The following is a 13,472-nucleotide window of genomic DNA, read 5'->3' on the forward strand; positions in this document are numbered from 1 at the left end:
ACCTGCAGGCATAAAATTAAAGCGCCCAACCCAAATATTTACGGATCATCGTGGCTGAGGACGCAAGAGACACGCAAAACTGAGATTGGAGTTAGATTGTTTCCAGCCATGTTCCCAAGCCTACTCATGTAGCCCAAGATAATGTTTCCATTTTCACGTGAAAGGCAGGTTTCAATCTGGAAGTGGGTGTGGACGTTCTAAGTCATTCTCAGCGCAAGTGAAATGTACTCTGTCTCACCTCTGTGTAAAGAGGTTTTGACGCTTCCCGTGTTAAAGAACACACTCTTCCATTACACAACGAAACAAAGACCTCTGCTGTCAGAATACTTCTTATCCCTGGTAAGCCTGGAGCCCATCCCAGAAGCACAGCACACAAGGTGGGACTTCACCTATTTCACCAGAGGGCACATGCACACAGGAAAAATGTAGAGACACCAGTGAACACACAAGCAAACCAGAGCACCCAAAGAAAACCCACAAAAGCAAGGAGAGGACATGCAGATTCCACATTGTCCAGTATCAAACCCAGAACCGCAGGGACGTGAGGCAGCAGTGCTGACCACCCTATCAACGCACAAAAACATTATTTCTTTGCTCCGTTCATTATCTCTTTATCTGCCAATCAATATGGATATGTGGATGCTTCCCACAAGGAAGGGATGGCTTATTCATTCCCATCTGATCATGGGTTGTGGGAGAAGTCTTAACAGGATAATTTGCACTGTAAACACAAGCTATTAGCTGTATCTAAGGCACTAAAATGCAAGGCCAAAAACAGTCATTTCTATTTAATGAGGAAACAAGAGGTTATTGCTGCAGGAGCAATGATGTACAAGAATGGTTACTGCAATCTGATGTCTGAATGTATTCTGGTGTTAACCTGGACTCTTAACCTTATTGAGTACCTTAACTGAATGCGTTTTAAAGAAGGAACGTTTCAAGTGTATGAATATGAATGAAGAAAAACACAGAGCATTTCTTTGCTTTTTAAAATATGGGGTAAAATAAGCACTTTTATTAAGAAAGTATGATGCTTTTTAACACGTTTTATGCACATTGGTGAACCTGAAAGAAGTGATGTCCCAATTCATACTTCTGAAATGTTTCTCCAGTTATTCATTTTTATGAATCCCATCTAGAAAATGCATTTTTCTTTTTTGCACGTACTTAGATATGCAGATTATCTCTCTATAGGCATTATTATTATATCTTTGCAAATGGGAAGCAAATTGAATGCTACTGTACAAACACTGCTCTTATCTTTCAGAGCCTGACTCAGGTGCTCTCACTACAAGGGCCAAAAGGGTGACATTGTAGATCTCGGTTACATCTCCTTTCACAGTCAGTGGCACTGAGACACAGAGTGGCTGAGTCAGCTGCAAGAGAAAAATGAAGCAAAGAAAGTCTTATCAATGTGAATCGTTAAAAACAATTCACAACAATACAAACACCAGAATTACAATAAAAACATGGATTCTTCAGGTCTGAAAGTTATCAAAACATTTTTAATTTCATATTTTCAATAACAACTTTTGTTTTTCAGACCACAATCTGAATTTCAGCTATACAGTAGTTTGTACACTCACATTCTGACCACTGTGAGGCGCCCATGTTACAGTTATGGTTTTCTTCTGTCCTGGCTCCACTGTTCCCTTTACTGGATCCACGCTGAAGCCCTTCTGCTGGAGGACTGGAAGATTATCCAAAGCAAATTCCACATTCTGTTGAGGCAGAGTGATTGGACAGTGAACAATAAGCTCCTTATGAGACAAACCCACACTTCCAATCTCATACCCAGAGTAATAATCCACTAAAATGTTTACACAGCAGCAGGAAAAAAAAGTATTGCCAATGAATCAGCTCTTTGCTTAAGCGCACAGAATACACACAAAAAAGAAAACTCTCAGGTTGCTGTTTACCTACAGATAATAATTATAATCCTCAAATACACATGGTTTCTGATTAAAAACATCCATACCTCAGCATTAAAGAGGGAATAATTAATTTAGCAGTGATGCAATCCCAAATAATGATTTATGACGGTTTTGTATTTAAACCATATTAATCCAAGAAGAATTGCATCCAATTTGACTGTTAGCATCTACAAATTATCCAAAAATATAAATATCTTTCAAACAAAACAGCCAAAGGAATCCTATCTCGTTGCTGTGCATTTCCATCTAGTTTTAAACACTTTTGCAAGGAGCTGACAATGAAACATTTAAGATTATGGCTGCTGTGACTGTGATCAAGCTGGAAAATTTGAGAAGCTACCTTCTTCACCATGGGTTGGGTGCTCCGAATACATCCCACTTCCAGCTCACGGACTGCTGGGGGCACTGTGCTCTCACTGTAGACACTCTTCAGGGTCAGGAGTACAGGCAGGGGCGGTCTCTCAAGCTCTGCAAGTGGAGAGTAGAACCCACACACCATGTAGTCTTGTAGTCTGAATTTGTCTTGTCCAATAAAAGTAACAGAAATTAACACCCATTAAACCAAAAATAACTGAGGCCGTAATGGTGTGATAAAATCTAATGAACAGATCGAAAATGGGTGTATAAAAAGCAAAGGTAATTAACCGAACTGTTTGAGAAAAACTGCACTGCTCATGACCCTTTTACTCTATACTGAAGAACGTTATTGTCTTTTAATACACCCCTATGAGACTAACCTGTGCTTTCTTCATCTGGGGGAAGAAAAGCCAGGGATTCTACAGGGACATCCAGGGGGTCTCCTCCACTTACATACATAGTGTGCCTCCTTGCTGCTCCCTTCAGCTGCACCTCCTGCACTGTTTGCTGAAAAAGAAGAAACCGTCCAAAAAAATAGAAAAAAAAAAACACAGACCATCCACCTTTTCTTCCATCAGAAAGCAGAGCTAGCTAAGACAGGCTGGGGAGTTTTGTATGCGCTGCCATTTTGTGATGTGGGGTATGTCTCTGGATTACTTAGGGTAGAGTTAAAGTTAATGCATGACTTTGTCACCTTGAGGCCTCATTGTGTGTTACTATCCAAAACTGGACACTTTAAAGCTGCAAACTTTAAAAAGAACACCTGGAGCCGTGCACTGGTAAGTTTGAATTGGTAACCCTTCTTTTATAAATAGTTCAATTATAACGACCACAGATTTATGCTAGGTATACTTTTAGTCGTGACAAGTTGATATTATGAGTTTTCCTCCTGAAAAATGACCATTTCACTGTTCATGCAGGATGATTTTGAATGATGAAAGTTGGTGCACCTTATGTAATCAAACGGAACTTTTAAAATAGCTTGTGTGTGGTAGCAAATTATACTGTCAGCACAGCAAAAGTCAGGGTAAACTATAAACTATGAAAGATGGCACACAGCCTTCTTTTGCTGTGTGTGGAGTTTTCCCAAGTGTGTCAAACTCTTGGGACTTTTGCACACTATTGTGGAATAACAGATGCACTGCTGACACTATTAAGTTTCCAATAAGGAGGTTTGATTTGTGAAGTCCCTGCTTTCCGGCATCTCATGACCGTTAAAACAAAAGCAATAAGATTTTGTATCAATTTAAATCGACACTTATATGGATTCATTAAATAATGTTCTTCTGAACTTCTAAACACCAAATATTAAAACACATTTTCCTGTTAATTTGCGGTGTGTATTCTCAAAATAAGTTATTATCTAAAAAGTACAGACTACTAGTTAATACGTTAACTATGTCTGCATGATCGTAGCATTGAGAGTCCAGGCAATGGCAGAATAACTGCTCTGCTGATAGAATTAACGTGGATTCAAAATATTTTGTTGATTTGTTGACCCCAAGTGTAAGACTAAGAGTAGATAAATGCCACCCGATGATGGGCAGACAAGAGATATGACCTTGTGGTGAACCTGCTATTTTAAGAGATACCTGAAACACTTACAACATGTGAAGCCGTGACATGGGTGATTCAATTCCCACACACAGTTGTTTTTAATCTTAAGACCTGTGTTGACCTTGTTTACTCAGAAGCCCAAGAGAGTTATGCAAGGGACGATGAGGGTGAGAGTGACAATACATCCAGCTACTGGCCACTGACAGTGGGATCAGGAAAATATTTTTATTTGTCTACATGAAAGTTAGCCTTTGCTGACAGAATCAAGATCAACCCATAAAAAACAATAAAGTAGTTTAGATTTTTAGCTGTGAACTTCAAGATACAGGCTAGAATAGATTAGATCAGGGTCTCTGGATTACATGCCCATGGATCTTTTTAATTGTAAACCCTGACTGCCTTTTTAAAACGTACACTGCTTTCACTCTAACAGTTCCTGAAGAAACCTGGTTATACTATCCTCAAGGCACCTAGATAATGAACAATTATATTCAATTCATAAACTTTCCTTCATACCTTGTTATCACTTAGTATACTCACACTAATATGTATTACTGTCAGCACAGTGACATTATTCTCACCTGTGTAAGCACATCATTTTGACACTAGGATTAGTTTCTGTTCCAAATTAAGTGAAAAAAAGCCATCATAATGAAAATGAAATAATAAAATACAGAAGAACTGTGACACCAACACACAAAGTTCAAGCATTTAGTTTCTAACACCATTATCCTTTTAAAACATGAAGAAATAGAGTAACTTCTGAATGTTATGTCACAAAATAAGAACTGTCAACTCTAAAAAAGGAAACCTCATGAAAAGACACATTAAATTATTTTATCCTTATTCATTCCAACTTTTTTCTGCACTAATATAAAAGAGTGCTTAACATTTGCTCATTCCATTCTCTCCTACTTGAGAACTATCTTTTTCATTATTACTAGCTTTTTAATTGTTTTAAATTATTTAAGCGACTAATACTCATCTGCAATGAATTATTAAAGATCTGGTAGAAATAACATCATACACTGAAATTTAGGAAGGTGGGGTATGAATAACAGGGGAATGAAAGACACAGCATAAACACTGTTACCTTGTTCATGAGCTCCACCTTCAGCCTGTCTGAGTAATAGAGGCTCTCGTGGTCAGGTTGGAAAGTCACAGTGATATCTTGGCTCTTCCCTGGGGAAATAGCGCCTTCTATGGGCGACACGCTGAACACGCTGAGGCCACTGTAGTTCTGAGTACCTAATAATTTGGGAGGGAAATGGCATTAACTCAGCTTCCACATTTATCATTGCCTTAATGCAGCATCAGGAATTACACTGTTTTCTGGCATACAGTATGTTTGAAATAAGAGATATTCTAATTCATGGATATTAAAAAAATCCTGTTTAAATTTTGGTACCTAACCCTACATTAGGGTGTGAATTTAAAAATTCCGTTCTGTACATCTCAATTTTCTTCACTTTATCGTTTTAAGTAGATTTATCATTAACAATGCTGATCAGTACCCACAGTGAGCTGAAAGAAGTCACATTAAGGATTCGCATCTCATATAATGATTTATTTTTCAATAATAAAGTAAATTACTTTGAAACAAATTATTTCTAAATTCAAGAATTATGTTGAAAGTTGTATAGAAAAATGATAAAACCATTTTGCTACCTAGCTAGCCAAATGGATAGACAGATGCCACTGCTGACTGAACCAGGAAATCTTACCCACAGGAGCCTGGGACTGCAAGCCTGATGCGAGGAATGGTGGGAGACCTTCATGAGTGAAATTTGACAAGCTCTCCAGCTTAAGACTGTAGTGCACCAGGAGGGAAGAGGTGTTGTGCAGCTAAATAAAACAAAAGTTACAGTGTGATTTAAATGGGTCAAACTATATTTAGACAGATAGCCTACAATTTGACCTGATATAAACATGCAGAATCCTAAAAGGCACTAACAAAGTCATCCCAGCATAAGTCTTAAGAATAAGCAGTGAAACATGAATGAGAGGGTTCAAGTGGAAACTACAGGGAAGCGCATTTCAAACCGAGCAAAGGAGGCACGTCTTCACTCAGAGCATTCTGGGAGTACAGAACAAACACCCCAGTCATGTTGTTGTAGTTGATACCCTGGTTTCAAGAAACATATGAATCTTTGGATCAATTAACTACTACCAATCGGCCTAGATGGGCTTACGTTCTCTTCTCATTTGTAACTGTTCTTATGTACTTATCTACGATTTGATTTTATTTCAGATGTCTTCTGTTCTGTCTCGGACAGGACAATGGAAAGGACTGTTTGGCTCAGCTAATGATGACTGGAAATGAACTGCTGCCCTCCCTTACTTGAATTTCACAAGCTCCAAAGAATCCATTCTGCCACTAACAGATGACATTGCTGGTTCTGAATTAAAATTGTTTTGTTAATAAATATCAATACACAGATTTGTGAAGGAAACACTGGCAAAAACCTAAGATGAAAAACAGAGCAATGATACACGGCTAAAATACAATGGGGACAAACACAACAGTTATATACAATAGCATTGTTATTAAAAAAACAAGGAAGTATTAATTCAATGGTTCATCTGTCTGTACTTCACATTCTGCTCATTTTGAAAACAATGCCTTTTTCTGTTACTATGACAATAAACTGAAAGTAAAACAATAAACTGTCATTTAAATGACTGTTGATACCTTAAACATCTGGGTAGCACTCTCCTTCTCTAACACATATCCAAAGCTGATGAGTCCTCCTTCAACGGAGCAGTTGATAGTGGGTTGTAATCCGATACCGCAGAGGTTTAGACGAAGGGTCATCTTCTTAGTTTGGATCTGCAGGGTCTCATAGTACTGAAAAAGTAACACTTATGAAGGGTCTTAAAATGTAGGAAGCACCGCAGTCTGACATTTGAAGAATTTATTGTGATTAATTTAATAATGAATACCATACATCAATAAATGTGGGCAATAATTTCCATTAATTCTAATTGGAATTGCAGCTTCGGCTTGTCAAAAAAACCTTTTTTAAATACTGAAAAACATCTGAAGCTCCCATGAAATGAAAATCATGAAACAAAGTGATTTGAAATTTTAGAAGGCTTTACCCACTCAGTTCTTTGAGTGCTTTGGTTCTGTATTATAAGACCAATCCACTGCAGAGATAAAGCGGCTGTTACTAACTCCTGTCAAATCTACTGCTCAGTTCTCCTCTTTTCTCTATGTTCCTGCCCTCCCAGCTCAGAAGAGCTTTACAACATAAAGCCTTGCATTTAGCTTCTTCCTCAGTGTCTCAGCCTCCTGTGTATAAGAATGATACTGGATTTTTTAAACATAGCAGCAACTAGATATTCGGAGAGCAGTAACTGTGTGTAAAACTTTATGGCCTTGCTTTCACTGCGCACCTTAAATGAAAAACAAAGTGCTTGGTTTCCTTTACAATGCATAATGCAGAGCATAACATACCTTTTTGCCTTGAGCAGGACTGAAAGAGATGAGGAGGGTATGCATGGCTCCAGGTTCGAGATGCCTAAGTGCGTTCAAAAGCAGAAAGGGCCCATTGGGATCAAGAAGTGATGAACTCAACTGATAAAACAACTGGTTAAGGACAATAACTCTATTAATAATTCTTTATATTATATTAATCTATTGCTATTACAGCATGAAATATTACCAATCACGATTAATAGCTGCCTTCAATAACATAACAATGCCCTTTCGGCTACTTTGTTGAGCAAACACTGTAGAAGGGAAGAAGCATAAAGCCAGACTTGACATTATCTGGTTCAACACAACCTAATGGTGAGCCTACGCTGCAAGAACATGGATATGGCCCTCAGAAAGAAGTCCATTACCTGATAAATTCAGCTTATCAGTTATACCATATGACAACAAGGTTTCATCAGTAGCTACAGTCAGTGCTTGACAGTGCTCAGTCCCATTTAAAATCTGTGCTACCCTCCTTATTTAAAAAAAGTTTGTGAAGACACAATTGCCATCATCATTCCCAATCTGCTTTATCTTATCACAAGCCAAGTGCCAGTTAAAAAATCCAGGAGTGTGACTCGCGTGACTTCTGCAGCCCTGAAGCCCTTTCCATGCACAGGACAAAGAGACCTCCTTCTCCAGGCACAGCTCTCCTGTGAGCTGACAACAAAGGATACATCCAGAGAGTCTTGAGAAATGTTCTGTATTGTAACCCTGCGTACTACTTTCTGGCCTTTAGAGAAAAAAAAAAGATAGAACAACAAATGAATGAATCAGATCCAGATACAGGGCACAGGAGAAATACTGAACCACCCCTTAAATTTCTGATGTGTGTAAACTGTGGCCATTTGAAGTTTTTCTACGCTATAGATGTGGAAAGCCTTGTTTTCAGCTTAAGAGTTAATTGACATTCAGTCAGTTTTCCGATCACCCTCAGAACTGTTTTAATAGATACTTAGATCTAGAACTAGTAAGATTTATCCCGACTAAATTGGTTTAAACATTTAAAACTGAATAGTCCACTGTTTTGTTATTGCAGTATTTGTCCTCTTAAATTACATCTTAACACATTTTTGATAGGCGTGACAAAACTAAAGACGGAATTAGGGGAAACTGTGTACAGTACCTGTATATAATACTCTAATTTCTGTTTAAAACAATGGCATCATCAAAAATATCCGTATGTTCTGACCTGTTGCCACCTCATTGAAGTTCACAGACGTCCTGCCATTGTCCGACACAACCACTAGAGGCGGCCTCACTATGGGGCAGTGCAGTTCCAGGTACAGAGTGTTGTGAGGACTATTGGGCAGAGTGACAGGTCAGAGAGCTCTAACAGTACACAGTAACCTCTGGCACATTTAACACAGGAACAAGGAACAAGCAAAGGTTTATTCCATTTTGAAAACATAACATTTCGGCTGTGGAGGCTTCTTCGAGCCTTCACAGCCAAAGAAGTCTCCACCGCCAAAACATGTTTCTTTTCTTCTCTTTTCAGCTTGGAATAAACCTTTACTTGTTCCTCTGCAGCCTACGCATGCTGACGCAGCTGCCAACTTGAACTACACAATTAGAATAATACTATCATGTGCTTTAAGGATAATAGAAGGCTGAACTAGCATAAGAGGAATGGCACTGATAAACCCTTTAAAAACAGATATTTGGACATTTATAGGAAATGATCATTTTCCATTCAAATATCTGCTCTCATTTGACTGCTGAAGGAAAAAAGACTGGGAGATTCTTCGGGGTTCTGAGAAACAAGATATTGGAGAGACAGCTCTACCTGTATTGCAGATGTTCTGGGTTTTTGCCGTTTGTAGTTTCGCCACTAGCTACAAAGCAGGGGACGGTGTAGCTCTTAAAACAGTCTGCGAAAGAACGGAGCAGGGAAGCCTTAGCAGCAGCAAAGGTCTCTGACCTAAAACAAAGAAAATCTTATCACAGATCAACATACCAGTACCTAAAAACCTGAATCTCAGAAGTGAAAAGTAACTTTATTATGTATTCTAATTATGTGTGTAGGTATTTATATCTGTACATAGCAGCCCAATCAGAATATCTTACATTAAACATGGCCACTTCCTAAATACTTGATTAACAGTCTACTTCCAAAATATACTATACATATTTCTTGCTCTAATTAAGAACGTGGTACTCTTAATCAAGCTTAATTTAGCCTGCAAAGACAGATGAGGAAGGGTTTTATAATTATATTGCGCCTTATATTTTAGGCCTAGAATGTACAGATCTCACCCAATCTGTTCCAAATCTGGGAAAGTAAGCAACATTGTAGTCAGACGCACTACTTCTCTGTTGACAAGGCAATTGCTGATGCACAGCATTACTGCTGATGACAAGGAGCACTGTCATCAGCAATTACGCACAGCAGAAAGCTAATGACAAAACAAAGTATAAATCTGTTATCACATTATTTCTTCAGAGGACAAGAGATAATTATGGAAGAATACCATGACTACCAGCCAGGCGCACGGCATACTTACTCTGGATGGATATCTCTTGGGTTGGGGGGCTCAAAGGGGCTGCAGATTTTGGGGGACACTGACACTTTGCTGCACTTCTCTTTCACTGCTGTTTTGGCAGAAGCTGGGTTTGGCTGCTTCTTCCCCCTTTTCAGTTCTGACTGAGCTTCTTTTTTACTCTGAACAAGGTTTTAAGAAAATAAGATAACGTAATTAAGCTTTTTTAGGCATAACTTATCCCCAGCAGATGTCCGACGTTTTAAAATCTCCAGACTCCACATCTTGCAACATGCTGTTATGATATCCCTTGAACTCTACATCCTTTTAGGTCTGATTGCCAATATCACAGGAGCTAATCCCAATGGAAAATTAATATAGATCATTTAATGCCTAATACCATTATGCATGGAATATATTTTCAAAGTTTTCTGCAGTAATTCTAGAAATGTACAATACTTTTAATGTAAGATCACACAAATTATAAACAATTATAAAAAACTTCACCGAAACTGGAACTGTGGAAAACACAGGTCTTGACTGAAATCAGTAGGGGGTACAAGATGTTTATTAAAATCTAGTTAAAGGGTAACTTCAGTCCCTATTTCTCAGACCGGTTATTAACGAAAAAAAAAACACGGTATTACAAAATTCCCGATTAAGCACAAAATTGTGAACTGTGTGAAAGCATGGTATAGTCGTTATGATGTTGCACAGCCCTGGTCTCGCCACGGGCGAGAGAGAGAATTTGCGAGAATTGCGACGTGAGGCGGCCCTTCCTGCTCACTAGTCACTGCCATGACTAACGTACTGCAGTGTATGAGTGCGTAAGCACAGGTTGTGCAGCAGACTTTTCAACATGATCTGCATGCAGAGTTAACAAGTGAGTAGTATCTGTCGGCAAAGCCGTCTCGGAGTTCAGAGCAATATCTCTATTGGATTAAAAGAGCTATATTCACAGCCCTGCTTATTTACAATATACAGTAACAGGGTCACTTTAAGTCACCGGACGTTTTGTTGCCTTGGTCTGAACCGCAGATAATAACAGCAATGCCGGGTTGTGCGTACCTGGAAATGTAATCTATTTTGTGATCTGAATTGGAGGTTTGTCCACATTACTGCGTACATTTTACTTTCATGGTGGTTTGAAATGCGCTCATCAACGCAAATTTTTTCTAACCCTGAAATACAAAAAGAGCCTTGCAGTTCCCCCTTTAAGAACCCTAAGGCTAGGGCTCTTGTGCTTTCACACACCTCATCAGTCACACATTTAATCTAGCCTGTCTCTGTGTTGTCTTGTACCTCCAGTCATCTGGACCCGATTTGTAGATGGAACAGACAGTAAAATGCCCTGCATACAGAGAATTCAAAGCCTACTATTACCTCCAGCTCTGCTCTTTTGGCACTGGCTGCCTCCTTTTCCGTTTCTAGTTCCTGCACCCGTAATTCCTCTGCGCGACACAGTAAGCGGACAGCCTCCTCCCTGATGGCCTCATCGGAGATACTGGGCCTGAAGGACACCTGGACTAAACATCTCTGCAGGCACAAACACACACACATGGCCAGAATCAGGTATGGGAAATCAGTGCAATCCGGTTATATTTGCAACATGTCGGACTATCTTCTAGGGAACAAGTAAAGGTTTATTCCATGGTGAAAAGAGAAGAAAAGAAACACAACATTTCGACTGTGGAGCCTTTTTCGGGTGTCAATCACAGCAGCTACCTACTTGTAGTATGTTCTGTTCCTTTTCAGGTAGTAATGTGGCCATTGTAGCTGAGATGTTTTTCCAGTGCACCTTACCGTTTGAGCAGAGCTTTCTCTAAATGAGATCAGACACAGGCGGTCGATTTTTCCTGACTTTGCTTTTAAAACAGGTTGCATCATGCTTTGCGTGATGAGCCTTGGCTGTCACTGTTTAGGAAGTGATGTACTCTACCTTTCCTGGCATCACTGTTCCTACTTCTGGGGTGATGGTGATGTCCGAGTTATCTGGATTGATGAACTCAAACGACGTTGGTCCCACAGGTGCAATCTCCCCTCTGCCTATTCTTGGCACAGGGTGTGTGAACTCATTGCTGCTGGTGTGAGAATTCACCACATACAGAGTGGCAGTGGACATGTCATTCACTGCTGTAGCACCAAATTGCACTAGAGAGTGCGACAGCTCCAGAGGAGGGTGCACACCCACTGCTCTGCAGGACAGTTTGAAGTCTCTAAATGTAAAACAAAAAGGGGGCAACTGTTAAAAGACATACTGTATGGGATGTTGCTAACATTTTCACTGCCAAAAAAATGTAGATGCAGGCCAAGTTTATGTAATTTTTTCTAACTTTTCTGATATATTGTACTTCTAAACCATGAAGAATGTACAGAAAAATCATGGCAAAAATTAGAGAAGTGAGGTATTGAGGTGTAAAACATTATTCTTTTCCCCCAAAAAAGCAGTGCACACTTTTCAGCAGCTGTACAGGTTATTAAAATGAACATATATGAGTAAAGGTATTCCACCAATACCTTTACCTTCAAGTATCTCATCAACATATTTGAATGCAAACAGGAGGTAATCACTAATTGCCCACACTAATTAGGCATTGAATCAATAAAGAAAAATTGAACTATAAAAATTATTTCTAGTCACTCACTGACTTTGGCTGGGATTACCCAAATAACAAACATTACTGGTACAGCAGCACTAGAGTAGGGTTAGGGTTAATTAGGAGGAGAACATCCACCTCATTCTCACCCATGTAGTACAGGAGACACCGTCAGACAGAGTTTAACAAGAGGATCTAGGTAATTCCATATTGGATACATCATATAAAACAGGAGTGCCAAATTTCAATTAAAGTATGCTTGTGATCACAGAACTGCTATTGCTCTTGAATGTGGTAGCCTGCCGTTACCTGTTGATTCCTGATTTGCAGGTGAGTTCAAAACTGTATTCCCTTGCCTTTGTGGGACTGAAAATGATATCAATCTCCAAGGTCTCCAAAGGAAGGAGAGTGCCAAAGCCATCATTGGGCTGAACATCAATAAACTGAAGAAAAAAATATTATGGCAGATAGACCATTAAAGGGGATTTTTTTGTTGCTTAAAACTGGGGATGACATAAAAACAAACTAAGAAGGATCATGTTTCAGATGCTACTATATTACTTAAAACTTTCTTGTGCTCAAGTTCCTTCTTTTTCATTGAGAAGTTTTCCTGAAGCTCAAGTCCACGTGCATAATTATTGTTGGATTTTTCTAAGATGCAGCACAGACGGAGAAACTGTAGAGACTGAGACAGTGTTTAAACCAACTAGTATTAAGAGAGATATTTGACAACTGGGCATTGCCAGTCTATCTTTTCTGGAGATCAGAAACATTATTATTGCGTTCCAAATATACATTTTCTCAAAATGTGTCCCTCAACACAACATGAACGGTAACAGAGGAGTCTGTTCATGCTATCTTGGGGTATAAAAGCATGAAGAAAGTCCCTATGCTTTAAGAACCGAGGAATGAAAGAACATAGTGTCACTTTGCTAGCTGTCTGGATGGTGTCCTGTAATAAAATTAAACTGAACTGCACTGCAACTTCTTGCATCCCTACATAACCTCTGCTCATGAAAAAAAGTCTATGTAGCTGTAATACCATTATAGTTCACCTAGATGGGGC

The 13,472-nt window shown here is 39.1% G+C and overlaps 1 protein-coding gene across 3 annotated transcripts in view; it reads right to left on the reverse strand.

The window, feature by feature from the left end:
• Positions 1 to 995: 995 nt before the first annotated feature.
• The window catches only part of cfap74 (cilia and flagella associated protein 74), a 53,650-nt gene continuing 41,173 nt past the window's right edge, over positions 996 to 13,472 (reverse strand). For all 3 annotated transcript variants that reach the window (XM_015337235.2, XM_015337233.2, XM_015337234.2), the window contains exons 25-39: positions 12,716 to 12,849; positions 11,749 to 12,025; positions 11,193 to 11,345; positions 9,834 to 9,991; positions 9,116 to 9,250; positions 8,522 to 8,631; positions 8,007 to 8,062; positions 7,309 to 7,428; positions 6,541 to 6,696; positions 5,573 to 5,693; positions 4,942 to 5,096; positions 2,672 to 2,798; positions 2,275 to 2,402; positions 1,587 to 1,721; positions 996 to 1,376 (exon numbers count right to left, since the gene is read on the reverse strand). In XM_015337235.2, the coding sequence (XP_015192721.2) occupies positions 1,257 to 1,376; positions 1,587 to 1,721; positions 2,275 to 2,402; positions 2,672 to 2,798; positions 4,942 to 5,096; positions 5,573 to 5,693; positions 6,541 to 6,696; positions 7,309 to 7,428; positions 8,007 to 8,062; positions 8,522 to 8,631; positions 9,116 to 9,250; positions 9,834 to 9,991; positions 11,193 to 11,345; positions 11,749 to 12,025; positions 12,716 to 12,849 (2,085 nt within the window). In that variant the 3' untranslated portion in view covers positions 996 to 1,256. The remainder of the gene's footprint in view (positions 1,377 to 1,586; positions 1,722 to 2,274; positions 2,403 to 2,671; positions 2,799 to 4,941; positions 5,097 to 5,572; positions 5,694 to 6,540; positions 6,697 to 7,308; positions 7,429 to 8,006; positions 8,063 to 8,521; positions 8,632 to 9,115; positions 9,251 to 9,833; positions 9,992 to 11,192; positions 11,346 to 11,748; positions 12,026 to 12,715; positions 12,850 to 13,472) is intronic.

The sequence above is a fragment of the Lepisosteus oculatus genome, chromosome 25 (genome assembly GCF_040954835.1).
Source record: "Lepisosteus oculatus isolate fLepOcu1 chromosome 25, fLepOcu1.hap2, whole genome shotgun sequence".
Lineage (NCBI taxonomy): Eukaryota > Metazoa > Chordata > Actinopteri > Semionotiformes > Lepisosteidae > Lepisosteus > Lepisosteus oculatus.